This window comes from Phodopus roborovskii, unplaced genomic scaffold, assembly GCF_943737965.1.
Source record: "Phodopus roborovskii unplaced genomic scaffold, PHOROB, whole genome shotgun sequence".
In the NCBI taxonomy this organism is placed as follows: Eukaryota; Metazoa; Chordata; class Mammalia; order Rodentia; family Cricetidae; genus Phodopus; species Phodopus roborovskii.
Genome location: NW_026126459.1, coordinates 22,664,614 through 22,683,365, shown reverse-complemented (window position 1 = coordinate 22,683,365; position 18,752 = coordinate 22,664,614). Strand labels below are relative to the sequence as shown.

General features: G+C 52.4%; 1 protein-coding gene across 1 annotated transcript in view; it reads left to right on the top strand.

Annotated features, from left to right (window-relative positions):
* Nckap5l (NCK associated protein 5 like) overlaps positions 1 to 13,932 on the top strand; it is a 35,816-nt gene extending 21,884 nt beyond the window's left edge. Inside the window, exons 2-13 of the mRNA XM_051189877.1 lie at positions 810 to 870; positions 1,715 to 1,855; positions 2,255 to 2,323; positions 2,410 to 2,448; positions 3,104 to 3,223; positions 6,854 to 6,967; positions 7,885 to 10,463; positions 11,536 to 11,698; positions 11,850 to 11,931; positions 12,224 to 12,532; positions 12,621 to 12,763; positions 13,036 to 13,932. Coding sequence (XP_051045834.1) covers positions 1,745 to 1,855; positions 2,255 to 2,323; positions 2,410 to 2,448; positions 3,104 to 3,223; positions 6,854 to 6,967; positions 7,885 to 10,463; positions 11,536 to 11,698; positions 11,850 to 11,931; positions 12,224 to 12,532; positions 12,621 to 12,763; positions 13,036 to 13,245 — 3,939 coding nt within the window. The 5' untranslated portion in view covers positions 810 to 870; positions 1,715 to 1,744 and the 3' untranslated portion in view covers positions 13,246 to 13,932. The remainder of the gene's footprint in view (positions 1 to 809; positions 871 to 1,714; positions 1,856 to 2,254; positions 2,324 to 2,409; positions 2,449 to 3,103; positions 3,224 to 6,853; positions 6,968 to 7,884; positions 10,464 to 11,535; positions 11,699 to 11,849; positions 11,932 to 12,223; positions 12,533 to 12,620; positions 12,764 to 13,035) is intronic.
* Positions 13,933 to 18,752: the final 4,820 nt, after the last annotated feature.

Here is an 18,752-nt window from a genome sequence, read left to right as displayed (position 1 = left end):
CTCCAACTGCCCTTTGTACTGAGTAGCCTTACCCCCATTTCTTAAGCCAAGAAAGTAACCCTCTGGGTCAGTATTTTAGCTCAAGCCTGTGCAGCTGTAAAGCTCCAAGATTTTCATACTGCGGGCTCTGCCGACTGTGGCCCCGAGGTGGGCAGAGCTGGCATGTAAGTTGTTCCATCTAGCTGACAGTAAAGCACAGACCACAGAAGAGGGGGCATCCGTGCATGTCCAGTGTGCTGTGTGGACCAGTCATGTGATTGTGGCAGATCTTTACCCCGAGAAAGCTGCTAACCCCGGCCAAGGTTATAAGAGAAACTGAGCAAGGATACAGAAGAGAGTTTGGACTGTGTGCACACTCACACTCAGGGTAGATTCCGTGCATACTAGGGCAACTCTTCCTCGGTTTGCTTTAAAATACAAGCACTGATAATAGCATTTATCTCCTATGATCTCTGAAGATTAAAGAAGACAGTGAGGGTTTGGGAGGTTACTAAAACACTGCATGGGACAGTTAGTCAAACCTGTGAGGCGAATGACTTCTGGCAGAGAACTGGGGACCTTGGCACTGACCCTTTCCTCTGCCCTGAATGCTTTTCCTATCCTGGGATTTCATCTAGACCTCATGCAGGCCTCTGCCTGTTGTCAAACCCTAGTGTTTCTCAGGCCCTATGTTGTCCGTTAATTAGAAGCTTTGAAAGCAGAGCAGCGGGGCTCTCAGCTTTCACCTCTGCCCTGCACCTGGCACAAAGCCACAGTCCACAAGGACCGAGAGAGTGCATCACTGGCATCATCTCTCTCTTTCTTTATAGGTGAGGTGACCAATCTGGCTGCCAGAGTGAATGTGCCAGCCTGGGTGAGGAACAGAGACTGGTGAGCAGCCTGGGGTCTGTGCATGCTGAGAGAGGAGACACTGTGCCTCCGTGTAGAGGAGCGTGAGGTTCGGGGCCTGAGAGCCTCCCTCTTCCGTGATCCAGAATTTCTAATTCCCTTTTATGGGGCTTTTACTGAAGCAAGGGGGAAGCGATGAGCCCCTTCCCACCAAGGTTCCCCATCTGCAGTGTATCCAGGGCTTTTGTGTCACTGGGCCCAAAATGCCTGATAGAAACACCTTAATAATGGGAGAGGCGTTTGGGCTTTTGGCAAGGATACAGTGCAAAGTGCCTTCATCTGGTGGCAAAACTGTGAGCTAATAACCGTTTACAACCGGTTTACAACCTGATCAGTTACAGCTGATCAGGAAGCTGAGAGGGTGAGTGTAGGGATGGAGCTATGTCCTCCAAAGGTCCTAAAGACTACATAACCTCAGCCAAGTGGTGGTACCACAAGCCTTTAATCACAGCACTCAGGAGGCAGAGGCAGGCAGATAGCTGAGTTCGAGGTCAGCCTGGTCTACAGAGTGAGTTCCAGGATGGGCTACAAAGCTACACAGAGAAGCCCTGTTGAAAAAAAAAAAAAAAAAAATCAAAAACGATTTCTTCAAATTGGTGTTATTTTGTAAACAGAGGCAGCTGATTGATTTGCCATTTTGTGATTGATCCTAGCAGAGAATTTGGTGTCTAGGCCCCTATACAGCATATGGGGAAGAGCTGGGTTTCTGTAGGCTCTGCCCCAAGAGGAAACCAGTCTGACCTTGAGTTGTTGGATTGTCACAGTGTAACAGAGGCCACCAAAGAGTTTTGTCATCCTCCTTATTTCTCTTCTTGCCTGTGAATAGCCTGCTAGGACCTGACTGACACCCAAGGCCATGGAGCAGCCAGCTGGAGACACCGGAAGCCTGAGGCCGGTGGCTGGTGACGATGGCAGCATGGAGCTGGGCACCTGCCATGAGCTTCTGCACCGACTTCGGGAGCTGGAGGTATGGTCAACGGTGCTGACCAGGACCCTGGGGAATCCAGGCTACCCACTCAGGGCTCAGTGTGGAGAAGGCCTGCCTGGCTGCAGGAGGCTAGACATTTTAGTGAAGTTTCCCTGAGAATCTCTTCCTTCTTTGTCATGATCCAGCTCAGGTGGCAGCTAGGAAACAAGACACATGCAAAGGGGTGAGCTATCCTATACCCCAAGTGTCTCCCCACCCATAATTTTATGGCCCTGCTGGCTTCAGGGAAAGTGGTGGTCACAGAGACTACTGAATAAAACAGTCAGATGATGTAGGGCCCAAGAGTTGACAGACAAGGTAAGCTCATCCACCCTGCATCCCTTTCCCTGAAGGAAGAATAAGCTGCAAAAGTTCCCTTTTTCCATCTCCCCGGTGTAGGCCGAGAACTCAGCGCTTGCCCAGGCCAATGAGAACCAGCGGGAGACTTACGAACGCTGTCTGGATGAGGTCTGTGGGGTGTGCCAAAGGACAGTGCTGGGGACAGGGATGGGTAGACACAACGCCAGCTCAGCTCCTGGGTTTTCTGTCCCCAGGTTGCCAACCACGTGGTGCAGGCGCTACTGAACCAGAAGGTGAGTGGGTTCAGGAAGCAGCTTATAACCCCACCCAACTGCCCCGAGACAGACCCAGGATATAGTCAGGAGAGCTATCCTGGGACTCCAGAGGCCTGCACAGTTAACCCTTCCCAGGGAACTAGGGAGAGGGCTAGGAGGAGCCTGGGAGGAGCTTGCCTTTGTCCCTCCCTCCACTTGGCCAGCCTCTACCGCCTCTGGCTGGTCCATTTTTCTCTATCAGGAGGCAAGGGAGGGTAGGTAAAGGCAGATCTGGTCTCTGAACTATAGGAACTTTGGTTTGGACTCAATGCCTTCCATTATGCTGATTTCTCTAGGTTGTGATGATCAAAACAGTGCTGATGCTATGAGCCCAGGTAGCCTTGAAATGTTTTCTGAGGATCACTGTGACACCGGCCACTTTGACTTCAGGCTCTTCCATGTCTTATGACCTTTTTTTTCCCCCCTTGACATGATTTGTAAGAGGGAGGAAGCCAGCTCCAAAAATGGTGAAAATGGCAGAGACACTGGCCTTTGCCGTCTGTTAGGATAGTATACCTAGAGGACTCGCCGCCCCGGGCTGTGGCTGTGGATGCAGCTGGCCAGGGTGGGGACGTCTGCTCATTTCACTGTTCCTCTCCTGCTTCCTCACCTGCGCGGCCTCCTGGATGCACAGGACCTGCGGGAGGAGTGTATCAAGCTGAAGAAGAGAGTGTTTGATCTGGAGCGGCAGAATCAGATGCTAAGCGCGCTGTTGCAGCAGAAGCTGCAGCTCACCGCCAACTCCCTCCCTCAGGTGGGCACACACTTCTCCCTTCTCCCCAGAGCCAGCATCTTCGGCCCGCTGGTATCAGCACTCCATTCTGCTCACCTCACAGGAGCAGAGTGTGAGCCTGTGGCCGTGTAGGGAAGGCCTTTCCAGACTGACAGACTTTGGCTGAGGGGAAACTCACTGAGTCCCCCTACAGACTTAGCTGTCACCCTGTCCCCAGGTTCTCCCTGTTCAGCCAAACAGCATCCTTTGTTGTTGTTGTTGGACGGGGTCTTGCTCTATAGCCCTGGCTGACCTTAAACTTGGGGCAGTTTTATCTTGCCTCAGCTACCCAAGTACTGAGATTAGAAATATGGCCCTCACTCCCTTCGTATCCCTTTTTATTGACAGAGAAAATTCACATTTGCTCCAGTCCTGTGTGGGGATTTGGGCGGAGGCTACAAATGCAGTTATTTCCAGCTCCCTGGAGGCCCCTGTGGCCACTGACGTGGTTTCTTCCTGGCCAGGGACAGGGCAGGGCTAAGCATAAGCAACCCACAGCTTTGTGTTACAGAGAGGACAAGAAAGGCTCATCGCCATGGTAACAGGATGTACACGGCTGCACATAGTGGCCTCTGGCTCATGCCTTCATGGGGGCACTGGTTTCTGCTGGCAGCCTGGACCCTGCCTGCCCTGGGAACAGTGGAAGGCTCTGGAAATAGGTCCAGGATTCAGGTGTCACTGATGCCACTCTGTCAGGAACCCCAAGGATGGGGTGAGACACAGAGAGATCGAGAGAGGTCTAGAAGTTGAGGACAGTGGCAGGTTGTTTCTGAGGGGCAGCCAGCCCCTTACCCCATCTTGACAAGAAAAGAAGTACTTTAGCAGGGAGGAGCTGAGCCGTGTCCGTCTGAACTTGTGTGTCTGAATACCCGGCCTGGTGCCTAGCCCTGAACTGGTCCCTATCATCAGGAGAGAGTCAGTTGTTCCTGCTCTGCTGTAGTGTCACTGTAGGAGTCACCCCCGGGGACCCCAAGGTCTTAGCCATCACCAAGCTTCCTCAACTTCAGTGACTGATAACGGAACAGAGAGCAACCTTAAGTCACTTAAAAAAAAAAAAAAAACTCAATGAACTCTGAGACCACTGAGGGTTTGGTCCAGTAGATCTATTTTAAGTTACCGTGATGCAATGGAAAATTACAAATCTTCGCCTCAAATAAACTAGGGTTGGGTTTCTAACTGAACTGCTTCTTAGCTAAGTGTGACCTCAGGCAAAATATCAAACTATATAAATTGTAGGTTTTTCCCCTTATATATAAATGGGCATAAAAAATACTTGCATCACATGTTGTTGCAAGGATTAAATGAGATAATATATAGTTCTTGGTCCACAGTCAGTAAATGACAACAATTTAGTGTTATTAATGTGATTCCCAGGGTGTGCTTCTCTGGGTTGAAAGCTAATTATGCTTTTCTTGTGAGCCATGCCTTTGCCAATGCCCTAGGAACTGAACTGAATTTCAAGGCCCTGTGGATATTGTATCCTGTGCTGGGTGGGTGTGGCCCTGGAAGGCTGAGGCCACTAAGAGGCATGTCTATTGACAACCCTGCTACAGTCAAGTGTGGCAGTGCTATGTATCCCAGGACGGGGGGCAACTAGCCTTCAGAAGGACTAGGAGGCCCAGGGAAATGGCTTAGTCAGTGGTATTATCACACTTGGGCAAATGTTAGGGCTTGTGTTTAATGATGCAGTGCACTTATAATTCAGGCTCTGGGGAGTTAGAGACAGGAAGATCCCTAGGGCTCACTAGCCGGCCTGCTCATTGAGCCCTAGGTCCCAGTGATGGGCCCTGTCTCAAAATCCAAGGCAGATGACTCCTGAGGAACAGCATTGGCATGCATCTGTGCGTGAGCATGCATCAGCGCAGGCGTACATACAGCACACGCGCACACACACATGCACACGCACACACACACGCACATGCACACACACACACGCACACACACACACACACACACACACACACACACTTAAGGTTCCTGTATGGAAATTAAATTGGACCTGTGTGTAGGCAGAAAGGAGAATGATAGCGAGTGTAGATGGTGTGGAGAAGGAGTTCCCCCATGGAAAGAACAGGAAGAGGGTGGCACACTGTCATTTTGGCTAGAGCAAAGGATGTGTGAAAGGATGGCAGCTGACAGGAGCTGGAGGGCTGTCTTGAAGGACCTGCAGCCTAGAGGGAGCAGATCTGCAGTGGGCAGAAGCCAGGAAAGAAGGCTCAAAAGTAATTTAGGAAAAGGATGTGTTAGCTTCCTTGTGCAAGACTAAAGAGCCTGAAGGGGGTCTGGACTGGGTCAAGGAGGGTCACTGGAATGCCAAGTGCTGTCCAGGCCAGAAACAGGAAGATCTGGGCTGCAAATGGCCAGAAGTGAGGCCCGGATGCTGCAGGGGTGTGAAGGCTGTGAGGGCTGAGGGTGAGTGAAGGGTTAAAGCTGACTCATTCCCATTCTGCATGCAAGGAGAATTCAAATTCCCTAAGACTGTGAGAGTGAGATGGGAAGCCCAGAATTAGACCTTCCCTGTTAGAACTTGAAAAGAAGATGTTCTATGAGACCATTGGGGAACACAGTATAATGGCTCTCTGCCTTTCCGTGTGTGTGTGTGTGTGTGTGTGTGTGTGTGTGTGTGTGTGTGTCTGTCTGTCTGTCTGTCTGTGTGTGTCTGTGTGTGTCTGTGTCTGTGTGTGCACGTGCATACCAGAGATCAACCTTGTGTGTGACACATCCTTTACACACTGTCCACCTTGTCCTGGAGGGATGTAGGAAAGGAAGAGGATGTCTCATTGGCCTTTTAATAACTGCAAGCTAGAAGGAACAGGGACATGCCACTGTGCCTGGCTCTTGTTTGTTTGTTTGTTTTTAACACATGGGTCCTGGGGATCAAAAAATTTAGGCTTCATGTTTCCATAGCAAGCACTTTACCTACTGATCTGTCTCCCCAGCTCAGCCTGCCTTCTCTAGCTTGTTTCTTTTGGTGTGTATATGTATGTGTGGTATGTATGCATGTGTATGGGCACATGTATGGATGCCAAAGGTTGGTGTGTCTTCCTCAGTTGCTCTCCCTACCTCATATTGAGGAAGGTGTCTCACTTGAACCCAGAGCTAGATGCTTTGGCTAGTCTATGTAGCCAGCTGGCACAGGGTGTCTCTCATGGGCTGGAATCACAGGTTCTCATGCCCTCCTGGCATTTATGTGAATGCTGGGGATCTGAGTCCTGGTCCTCACGTTGGTGTAGCTCTCTGCCCACTGAGCCATCTTACTTTCTTAAGCCCTTTCATCTCTGCATTCTCAGATCCTAGGTGATCAGAACAGGACCTTCATGGTTGTTTCCTTTGTAAGTGGGGGATGCAAAGTAGTGCTGGAGCCGAGGCAGGTACACTGGCTTAGACCCGCTACTGTCCTCTGAGCCTAGGACATCTTTCCCAACCCAAATCCACTGTGCTTGCTAGTCTGCTTTTCCATGCCACCTGGACCTGTTCTATCTTCAGATCTGCTTTTAGGCTTACCTTACTAGCAGAAGAGCCATTTCATGGTTGCTGGAGGGGCACAGTGTGTATGAATGCCTGGCTCTATGAGAGGACATTGACAACTGTGTGTCTCCATTCTTTCTGCAGATCCCACTCACCCCACTCCAGACACCATCAGAACCACCAGCCTCCCCATCCCTGAACGCTGCTGAGGGACTGGCCACCTCACTGCCTTTAGGACACTATGCTGGGCAAAGAGAGGTAGGAGGAAAGAATGTTGGAGTTTGTGCCTCACTGGCTAGAGGCTCCCCTGCTGGCTCTTAACAAGTCTAAGGGGAAGGGCTGGTTCCTATGCACAGACTCCAGTCCAGGCAGTAAGTGTGAGCCCTCAGCTCAAGACCAAGAAAAAGAGACCAGCCCCTTCCCACCCCACCCCCCAGCCATGGCCTGCAAGCAGATGTATGAAGTCACACAGCAGGAGTCGTAACACTCACACTTGCAGACTCATTCCATGCTGGGTACTAACTGCAGGACACCTTGGCGCTCTTTTCTCTTATGGGCTAGGTGTAATCACTATCTCATTTCACACCCAACACCCGGAAACTTAGGGGTCAGATGACACTGAAGGTCCTGTAAATGAGGACCTGGATTTGACCCACTCTGACTCCAGAATACAGGTAGTTAGCCATTGTAGCAGAGCAAGAAAGGCCTGCGTCGCAGAGAAGGGTTTGCATGGGGTCATCAGCAGGTCCTCTTGCCTGCTGGTTGGCCGACTGGGGAAGGCCCAGGCTCGCCTGCAGTGAATGACTTAGGTCTTGGCTATGAAACACCCTTCTCTTGAATATCTGTTCTTTCTGGATCCAGAAAACCAGGCAGACCTCCCTCCATGCTGGAACATAGAGGTCACAACTGTAGCTGGTCAGGCCTAGCAATGTAAAGAGCCATGGGGATGGGAGACTGGACATAGGGTAACCAGTCTACTCCAAGTGTGAGGTACAACGGGCTAAGCAGGGCTCAGCCACCCTTGAGGAAGCTGAGCCATCATATCCTAAGAGCTGCGAATTCATTTGTGGGCCAGACTAGGCTGTTCCTAGGATAGTCTCTTACATTTATCTTAAGGCCTGGGCCTTACATGCCAGGCACGCACAGTCCCTTCCTCATGCCTTCTTTCCCCCCAGGTGTGTTGGGAACAGCAGTTGAGGCCAGGAGGCCCAGGCCCCCCAGCCACTCCACCCCCGGTGCTGGATGCCTTGTCCCCATTTCTTCGGAAGAAAGCTCAAATATTAGAGGTGCTGCGCGCCTTGGAGGAGACTGACCCTTTGCTCTTGTGCTCATCGGCCAACCCCTGGCGGCCCCCAGGCCAGGGCCCCAGCTCCCCAGAGCCCATCAATGGCGAGCTCTGTGGCCCACCGCAGCCTGAGCCCTTGCCATGGGCTCCCTATCTGCTGCTTGGCCCTGGGAGCCTAGGAGCACTGCTGCACTGGGAGCGTCTCCTGGGGGCCTCTGGGGAAGAGGGAGGCATCCGGCAACCCTGGGCCCCTAGCAGGGCCCCACCACCACCCCAGGGCCCCAGCTCTGGCCCACACTGTGCCCCAGGCAGTAGCTCCTCCTCCTCTTCTGATGAAGCAGGTGACCCCAATGAAGCACCCAGCCCTGACACCCTGCTAGGTGCCCTGGCCCACAAGCAGGTGAATCTGGGCCAACTCCTTGAAGACACAGAGACTTATCTCCAGGCTTTCCTGGCTGGGGCTGCAGGCCCTCTCAATGGCGACCACCCAGGTGCTGGGAAGCCATCCTCACCAGATCCAGGAGCCCCACAGCTTTCCAAGTCCAAAGGCCTCCCAAAGTCAACTTGGGGTGGGGGTACCCCAGAGGCCAGCAGGCTGGGATTTGGTGCTACCTCAGAGGGCCAGGGGCCCCTCCCCTTCCTCAGCGTGCTCATGGGTGCCGGGGATGCCCCACCGGCTTCACGGCCTGGCCATGTCCACTCTTCATCTCAGGTGAAAAGCAAGCTCCAAATTGGGCCCCCTTCACCCGGGGAAGCCCAAGGACCCCTTCTGCCCTCTCCAGCCAGAGGTCTTAAGTTTCTCAAGCTGCCTCCAGCCTCAGAGAAGGTCCCCAGCCCAGGAGGCCCCCAACTCAGCCCCCAGCTCCCCAGGAATTCTCGAATCCCCTGTCGCAACAGTGGCTCAGATGGTAGCCCCTCTCCACTCCTGGCCCGCAGGGGTCTGGGTGGGGGAGAGCTGTCCCCAGACGGGGCACAGGGCCTGCCCAGCAGCCCTTCACCCTGCTCTACAATCCCAGACTCTGTGCAGCTTAGACCCTCCCAGTCATCTGTGTCCACTACACTGTCTCCAGGACCAGCAGCATCTCCCTGCTTTGAAAACATTCTGGACCTTTCCCGGAGCGCCTTTAGAGGGTCTTCCCCAGAGCCGACTCCATCCCCACTACAGATGCCCGCCTACTCACAACTGACTCTGGAGGTACCCCAGGCCCCTGAGGTCCTCAGGAGCCCTGGAGCCCCCAGCCCTGGCCTCTCAGAATCCTGCCCCTATGGGAATCCCCAGGACAAGAGTCTGGACAAGGCAGGTTCTGAGTCTCCCCATCCCAGCCGCAGGACTCCAGGTGGCTCATCCAAGAAGCCTGGCCAGGGATCAGGGCGGCGACCTGGTGATCCTAGCCACACACCTCTACGGGACAGATTGGCAGCCCTTGGCAAACTGAAGACAGGCCCCGAGGGGCCTCTGGGTCTAGAAAAGAATGGAGTGCCGGCCCGGCCTGGCACTGAGAAGACCAGGGGACTGGGACGGTCAGGTGAGAGTACTGGAGACATGCCCACCAGCACGAGGCCTCTTGAACAGACAGAAGCTAAGGGCATCCTGAGGGGAGCCGTGGCCTTAGGCACAAGCAGCCTGAAGCAGCAGGAACTGGGACTGACGGACCCTGGGACCCGAGTCTATTCCTCCCACTCCATGGGCGCTCGGGTGGACCTGGAACCCATCTCACCAAGGAGCTGCCTCACCAAAGTGGAGTTAGCCAAGAGCCGGCTGGCAGGGGCTCTGTGTCCCCAGATGCCCCGCACACCCGCAAAAGTGCCAACCCCAGCCCCTAGCCTGGGCAAGCCCAAGAGCCCTCACAACAGCCCAACAAAGCTACCCTCCAAATCACCCACCAAGGTGGTGCCCCGACCTGTGGCACCCTTAGGTGCCAAGGAGCCCTCCAAGGCTGACAAAGGCCAGGCTACACCCCCAGTACCTGGCCCCACTGACCCAAGCCAGGGCTCAGGAGGCCCAGCCCCACACTCAGCCATTGAGGAGAAGGTGATGAAGGGCATTGAGGAGAACGTCTTGCGACTTCAAGGTCAGGAACGGACACCAGGCTCTGAAGCCAAGCACCGCAACACTAGCAGCATTGCCAGCTGGTTTGGCCTTAAAAAGAGCAAACTGCCAGCTCTGAACCGCCGCACAGAAACTACCAAGAACAAGGAAGGGGCCAGTGGGGGCTCCCCACTCCGGAAAGAAGTCAAGACAGACACCCGGAAGCTGGAGGCTGAGAGCCTCAACATCTCCAAGCTGATGGCTAAGGCAGAGGACCTACGCCGGGCACTCGAGGAAGAGAAGGCCTACTTGAACAGCAGAGCCCGCCCACGGCCCTCAGGCCCAGCCACAGTGCCTGGCTCAGGTCTGGGGCAGGTGCAAGGCCAGCTAGCTGGCATGTATCAGGGTGCGGACACCTTCATGCAACAGCTCCTGAATAGGTGAGAGCCTGGGACCAGTTGGTAAATACTCAGTGGGCTGGGGCTACCCTGGGAGTTTGGACTTCCCAGAGGTCAAGGGAGAATCCAATGCCACCAAAGCCTCTGAGCTGGTGACCTGACCAAGAAGGAGGGTTAGGATTCAGAAGTATGTGGTTTACACACACACACACACACCACCCCCTCACCTTCCCCTCAACCCCTCACCCCCCACCCCTGTCCTCCTCCTCACTGGCTGGTGTCAGGCTCAGAAAGGCTAGCTCTCTCCACATACTACCACTACCTCTCTGCTCAGGTGCCTGCATATGCTAACTGAATGTAATTAAGTGAATGCCCCTCCTAACTAGACCGATGGAAGTCCATCTCAGGGAGGGGGCAAGAAAGATCCCTTTTGACTCCTGCCACTAAAGAGAGTCATGGTTTAGGGAAGAGCACCCACTTACAATGTTTTCTCCCATAGTGTTGTGGAATGAAATGGGGAGTATGCTTAGGTGACCCTGTTGGTATCTGTCTCCCTCTGAAAGCCACCAATCATAGGGTCTTTACCCTAATGACCAGGCCTAATCCTAGTCACTTCTGAAAGTTCGTACCTCTGGAAGCATCTTCATCTTTTGTTTGTTTGAAACAGGCTGTCCTGAAACTCCCTGTGTAGACTGGGCTGTCCTGAAACTCCCTGTGTAGACTGGGCTGACCTCCAGTTCAGAGTTCCACCTGCCTCTGCCTAGTGCTAGAATTAAAGGTGGGCAGCCCCATGCCTGACAGAGTTCCCATCTTTGTGTTTTTGTTTTTGTTGTTGTTGGTGGTGGGGGGTGTTTTTTGAAATAGAGTTTCTCTGTGTAGCCCTGGTTGTCCTGCAACTCGCTCTGTAGATCAGGCTGGCCTTGAACTCACAGAGATCTGCCTGCCTATTAAATGTGTGTGCCATCACTGCCACCTGGCCAGCATTTCCATCGTAATAGCTCATTAGGAAGGGCACATTCCAACACCGGAAGCCTTGGGAGAACTCTGGCTAACGCTGGACCTTAGCAGATCCTAGGCACCGACTTCCTCACATCCATTGTGCTGTTGTCCCTAGGGTGGATGGCAAGGAGCTGCCTCCCAAGAGCTGGCGGGAGCCCAAGCCTGAGTATGGGGATTTCCAGCCAGTGTCCACTGACCCTAAGAGTCCCTGGCCTGCCTGTGGGCCCCGGAATGGCCTGGTAGGCCCACTTCAGGGCTGTGGAAAACCTTCTGGAAAGGTGAGTTCTTAAGCAAGGGCTACGTTGAGGGCACCTGGAAGCTGCTAGTCTGTGTAGTGCCTACCACTTGGCCTCCCATACCCCCAGAAGCACTGTGGGGGACCTGGGAGAGTCCCTGGAATGGACACTCAGATCTCCTGTACCCACACAGCCCAGCAGTGAGCCAGGTAGACGGGAAGAGATCCCTTCAGATGTCAGCCTGGCGGAGCCTGTTTCCACCGCACACTTCACAGGTGAGCAGGGTCCCCTTCCCACATCACTCCCTGTCACCACAGCAGTGCCAGGTCCAGAGTGACATCTTGGTGCCCAGCCCTGGGTTGGGATGAAGATTTCAGTGGCTGCATAGGAATAATGGAATAATTCTCCCTGCCCTGCCTGAGGGGCACCTGGATCAAGCTGAGAGAGAGTTGCAGATGGGGCGGCGAGTTCTGTGGCACGAGCCTTTTGGGCCAGGAAGACTGAGTGGGACGTCCTGAAGCTGGGGACTAAGCCTGAGCCTCATACTTGTGTGCATCCTCTCCACAGCCTGTGGCTCCTTGACTCGAACCTTGGACAGTGGCATTGGGACCTTCCCACCCCCAGATCACAGCAGCAGTGGAACCCCCAGCAAGAATCTCCCCAAGACCAAGTCACTGCGCCTGGAGCCTCCTCCTGGGGCACCCCCAGCTCGGCCTCCAGCTCTCACCAAAGTCCCTCGACGTGCCCACACACTGGAGCGGGAGGTGCCAGGCATTGAAGAGCTGCTGGTGAGTGGGCGGCACCCCAGCATGCCAGCCTTTCCTGGACTGCTCACTGCTCCTTCAGGCCACCGAAGCCATCAGACCTGTCCTGATGGTGAGTGTCCCAGCAGGTGTTAGGACATCTCCAAGAGGATCCTTAGAGCTAGGCAGGCATCCACTCTCCCCTTCCTTCTCTTGGACAGATTCCTGTGAAGACCCAGGCCCTCCCCCACCTGTCCAGCTGGCCAAGAACTGGACCTTCCCCAACACCCGAGCAGCTGGCAGCTCCAGTGACCCCTTCCTGTGCCCACCCCGACAGCTGGAGGGACTGCCTAGGACCCCCATGGTAAGCTGACAGAAGGAAGAAGAAAAAGGTCTGGGGGACAGAGGGGAGTGACACTGAGAGACAGATGTCCCTGGTAAGGCATGCTTACAGCCTGAACCTCCAGAAGGTGAGGGTAGGCCTGCCCACCCAGCCCATTTTGGGAGAGGGCTCCCATTACTCCCTAGAACCGTGGAAGGACCGTGCATCGTCAGTTAGCTAACACCAGTCTGTCTCCAGGGCCGCTCAGCAGCCCAGGTGTGTAGGATGCTCTCTCAGTAGTCCTTCTTCTCTAGGCCCTGCCTGTGGACCGGAAGCAGAGCCTGGAGCAAGGCCGCACATCTACGCCTCAGGGCCCAGCATTTGGGGGCAGTCGTACCCCCAGCACGTCGGACATGGGCGAGGAAGGCAGAGTGGCCAGTGGGGGAGCTGCCGGGCTGGAGACCTCAGAGTCCTTAAGTGACTCACTCTATGACTCACTGTCCTCCTGTGGGAGTCAGGGCTGATGGACCACACCCACTACGGTTCCTCCGGAGCTGGAACCCCAGGCTGGGCCTACCTGGGCCTACTTTCACGATCCATGCCTTGGAGCCAGTGAGGCTCCATCTGAAGGGACCAAGGAAAAGGTGAATAAGAAGGTGACAGGAGTCCCTGGCATACCCCACTGCTGCTGTGGATGAGACAACCATGCTCAGCTCAGGGAGAGACCTCACCCCTGGTCCCTTGACTCCCAGAGTCAGGCTCTTCTCTAAGGGACTGGGGGCCCCAGGCTGCTTTGTCCCAGCTCCCACTTCACGCGGAGCCATCTTGTGGTGCTGGGCTTCCTGCCCGCCAACTCTGCCCAACCCGGCTGCAACCCTGCCCCAGAGCCCCCATGGAGCCAATTTTGGAAGCCCCAGGCTTGTGGAGTTTGGGGATGAGGGGGACGAGTTGCCTTCTCTCTTTGCCCTGGTCCTCCCTGCTGTCTGAATGGTGCTGCCTCCCTTCCCCACGTCTTTGGGGTCTGTTTGTCTGTCTTCATCTTTGTTTTTATATATATATATACACACATATATATAAAGGCGCCTGGTTCAGTCCCCACACCCAACCCGCATTGCGGTTAATTTATCTGTTGTTAAAAAGCGGCTGCTCTGCTTCCAGCCTCCGCTCCTGCAGTAACCCTAATAAAACGTGGAGGCCTCTCCCCACTGTGACTGTTGTGTGCCATCATCTCCCTTCATGCCAGCTGACAGGACCAGGTGGGGCACAAGGCTGGGCAGCCTTGGAGAGAGAGATGGGGAAGAGGATTGTGGCACTGCACTCAAGCCCCTCCGAGTGCCAGCTGGGCAATAGGCCAGTTAAGAGCAGCCTCTCTGGCTTTGCATGAAGAGAGAGCAGTCCGTGATTGCCCAGGCAGAAAGGGGAGGAGCCTGGTAGGAATGTTCTCACACTTTACACACCGTGCTGTCTTCCAGCTTACAAACCATCCCCCTATGGCTGTGGAGGACCTTTATCACCAAAGCTGCCGTTTTAAAAAACAGATCACTACAAAACTCTGTATTCCTCATCTGTGTATTAGATTGTGCTAGGCCAGGTGGTCCCCGCAGCTACTTTCCCCTTAATGTTCTGCAACCCATCCACATCTGGCCTCTCCCGTGCCCTTAGTTGATGTCATCATTGAAGAAATTAACAAAAGCCAGAACAGGGTCTGATGATAACAGTTTTGTGTAAGTTTGCCAGCCTTCGTGTCCCTGCCTCTTCCTAAATGGGCTGAAGGAAGTCTGCTGCCCCCTGGCTTGCCTCTTGTCCTACTATTGGCTAAGCCGGATGTGTTACATCATTTCCTATTAAACTGCCTTGGCCTTCAAGAGCCCATTCTTTTCTGGGATGGAGTTTGTCATGGTAGGCTTGAGCCTCATCTCTTTCCCTTCAAGGCTAAGACCAAAGGATCCTTCCACATCCTCATCAGGGTCTGCTCAGTTTGCTCCTGAGCTCTGTTCTTGGGAATTTGAAAATACCAGGTACCCCCATGGTCCTGGGACAGTGTGAGTTGACTGGAGAAATGTCCCAGGCCGTATGGGCCATGACCGTGCCAGGAGGCAGCCCTATCCACCATGGTTCTGCCTGATCCTCTGCAGGCTCCTGTCCTAAACAGCTGCCACCCACAGCCATACCATGCCCACCTCCCCTCAACCCCAGGAGGATCCAGTTCCAACTGAGACAATTGGTGGGAGAAGCATGTGTTGAGTTTATTGCTACTCCAGGGGACCCCTTCTCTTAGGCTTCGAGGAAGGCCTTGGCTAAAAACCTCCTTGATCCCTGGCTGAGGCAGAACACTTGGTATCTCAGTGTGCAACAGCTGCTTGCAAAGTTACTGTGACCTCACTCCTAACTCAAGAACAATGGACAAATGTTTGCCTTTGCAGAGTGCAAGACCTCGGCTGGCTTTCCCGAACACAGGAAGCTCAGATGCCAGACACCTGCCCTTCCCCCAAACAGCAGGCTATTAGCAAAGGGGCTCTACTTGCCACCGGCTTCCTTTGCAGGACATCCCAAAATGTTCACTGAGCTTTTTCTCAGGGATGCCAGCAGTTTCATTTTCTTTCCCTATCTATAGTTTGTTTTTGTTTTTCACATAGTATGTTTTGTTTCTTTTACCAAAAAAAAAAAAAGCTTAAAAAAAGAAAGTCATACTCAGCAGCAAACTCTAGACAACCTCTTTCCTCTAGACACCCTCTTCTAGTATACTCTCTTAGACTCTGGACACCCTCCTTCCTCTCGATCTTCCCTTACTCTCATTACCCTCCCTGAGTCTAGATACCCACCTTCCTCTCTGAGGTGCTTCAAGTGTATACTATCTTAAAGACACAAGTTCATAGTAGGTACTTGGGCAAGGCTTGTGATTTTAGGGGCCAACTTTTTTTTTTAACTTTCTAATTATTAAAAACATGCAAATTTGGACTGGTTCACAATCATCTGTAACATCAGTTCCAGGGTCTTGCTGTGGAAACATTAGGACCCTAGTTAGGATATCTGACCTACATAAAAGCCAGATGTGACCAGGCATTGGTGGTGCACACCTTTAATCCCAGCACTCAGGAGGCAGAGGCAGGCAGATCTCTGTGAATTTGAGGCCAGCCTGGTCTATAGAGCTAATTCCAGGACAGCCTCCAAAGCAATAGAGAGAAACCCTGACTTGAAGAAAAAAAAAAAAACAACAACAACAACAACAAAACAAAACAAAAAGTGAAAGTGTGTCTATAATCTAACCTCAGCCCTCGTGTGGGGGAAGAAACAGGCAGGTCTCAGGGCTTGGTAAGTACCAGTCTGGTCAGATGATGAGCTGTAAGTTCAATAAGAGACTGTCTCAATAAATAAGAAAGCAAGGCCTGTCAGTGATGGTGCACACCTTTAATCCCAGCACTTAGGAAGTAGAAGCAGGTGGATCTCTGTAAGTTCCAGGCCAGCCTGGTCTACAAAGTAAGTTCCAGGACATTCAGGACTGTCACACAAAGAAACCCTGTCTCAAAAACCAATAAAACAAACCAAACTAGAAAGCTGGTAAAACGGCTTAATGGGAAAAAGTGCTTCTTGTGCAGGCCCAGCTTGAGCTCAGCACCCAGATTTCACAGTGCAAGGAGAGAACCAACCCCTGAACATTATCCTCTGACTGCCCCACAGACTGTGGCATACACACTCATACACAGCACAGGTACATCCATGCTAATCATAAACTCAAGTGTTTACAAAAGCCAAGCGGAAGGCTGGGATTGGAGTTGTTGGTAGGGTTGGTATGTGCTCAGCGAGCATGGGTGAGGCCTTGGAGTGCATCCCTCGCATCAGTAAATCCTTGTGTGGTACTGTGTACCCATACTCTTAGCACTCTGGCAGTGGAGGCAGGAGGCTGGTCAAGACCTGCCTAGGATACAGGAGACACTTAGCTAGAGAAGGCCCGGGTCCACTTGATCAGTTAGGGGTTTATAATAGATGTATATGTAATAACAAGAAGAAAAAGGAACCATGAATTTCAAAGAGAGTATAGGAAGTCTTGGAAGGAGAAAAGGGAAGGGGGGAAATGATATAATTATGATCTCAAAAAAACAAAAGATGAAAAATTCAAGGAAGTAGATGAGTGGAAAGGGAGGCCTAGTGGAAAGGGAGGCCTAGTGGATGGCATAGACCAAGGCTGAGGAAGTTTAGGCAACAGGGTCTCTGCAGGCTTTGTAGTTCCGGCTGGGTTGGAACTCTTCATCCTCCTGCCTCAGGCTGTAGTTTTGATGAGATCTGAAGTCAGTGTTTGAGCCGGTCAGAGGTTAAAGCCGGTCTATAGAAGGGCTGTGATTCAAGCAAGACCTTACAGTGGGGCCAGAGAGATGGATCGGTCAGGGGAGAAGATCAAATGAGGCTCTTCCAGAAAACCAACTTTGGTACCCACACTGGATGACTCACAACCACCTGTAAATCTCCCTCCTGAAGGATCTGTTGTCTCTGGCCTCTCCAGGCACCTACACTCATTTGCAATCCCCCCCAAATATACAAACATACATACATATAATAATATGTATGTGAGAAAGATGGTCTCAAAAAACAAAAATAAGAAAACAACAACAGCAAGGAAATAATCTGAAAGCTGAGGCAGGAGTACCAAGCCAAGACCACACACACACACACACACACACACACACACACACACACACACGTTGCTACTCAGTGGCAGGACCCTTGCATAGCAACAACGCCCTGATTTGGTCCTAATGCTGAAAGATGAAGGAGGGAAAGGAAGACAAGGAAGCGTGGGCTGACTCCTGAAGTATGGGCGAGGAATGACTGACAGGATGGTGAACCAGAAAGGATCTTTCCCATCTCACACCACTGACATGAGGCAGGGGTGAAAATTGCCAGAGGAAACCCAAAGGTTTCAAGATGAAGTGGTTGAGAGCAGATGCGTGGGCAGGAAGAAGGCAGCTAGGGTCTTATGGTGGAACAGCCATCAGGAAATTCAATTTAAAGGTGGTGGCCCATGCCTTTAATCTCAGCACTAGGGAGTCAGAGACAGACAGATTTCTATGAGTTCGAGGCCAGCCTGATCTACAGATCGAGTTCCAGGACAGCCAGAGCTACGGAGAAACCCTGTCTGGAAAAAAATTTAAATTTTGATTCTTGCCTAGTGGAAGCCAAGCAGGGGCGTTTCTCTAAGGTAGGAGGTCTCCTTGGAATACATTTTATTTATCTTTCTTTTTTTGAAGACAAGGTCTCACTATGTATCCCAGGCTGACTGTGAATTCATGACAATTTTCTTGTTCCTACTGTGTCCTCTCCAGATCTGAAAGCATAGGGCCACCAAACCAGACTTCCATTCTCTAAGCAACAACAAAAAAAATCCTTTCTTGGCAACTGAGACAATGTTGCCAGTAGATGGCACGAGAGGCAGCGTCACGGTTTGCCGGGGCTGCACTGCCATCGTGTGGTTATAAGCGGAGATACAGAGCATCCTCCACCTCTTGGACACCTTGGGTGGGTTTCGCCCCTGTCCATCTCACAGGGCTAGAGCTATCCCTGCCAGTTCTCTCCACTAACTTTGCATCATGGGAGACACATTTCCTACAGCCAGTCTCAACGTATTGGGGGCTGACAAGGCAGCTGGACAACTCTGCGTTCCTTGCAAACACTCGTGAGGCCAGGATTTTCTGTCCTTTCATCCCTTCTCCTTTCTTTCTTTCTTTCTTTCTTTTTTTTTTTTTTTTTTTTTTTTTTTTGTTTTTTTGTTTTGTTGTGTTGTTTTTTGTTTGTGTTTTTTTGTTTTTGTCTGTTTTGTTTTTGTTTTAGAGACAGGGTTTCTCTGTGACTTTGGAGCTTTGGAGGCTGTCCTGGGGAAATGAGCTCTTGTAGACCAGGCTGGTCTCAAACTCACAGAGATCCTCCTGCCTCTGCCTCTCGAGTGCGGGCATTAAAGGCATGCATGAGCCACCACTGCCTGGCTTGTTTGGTTTTTTTTAAATCCAGACTTGTTGCATCTGCAACAGACACTCACCGG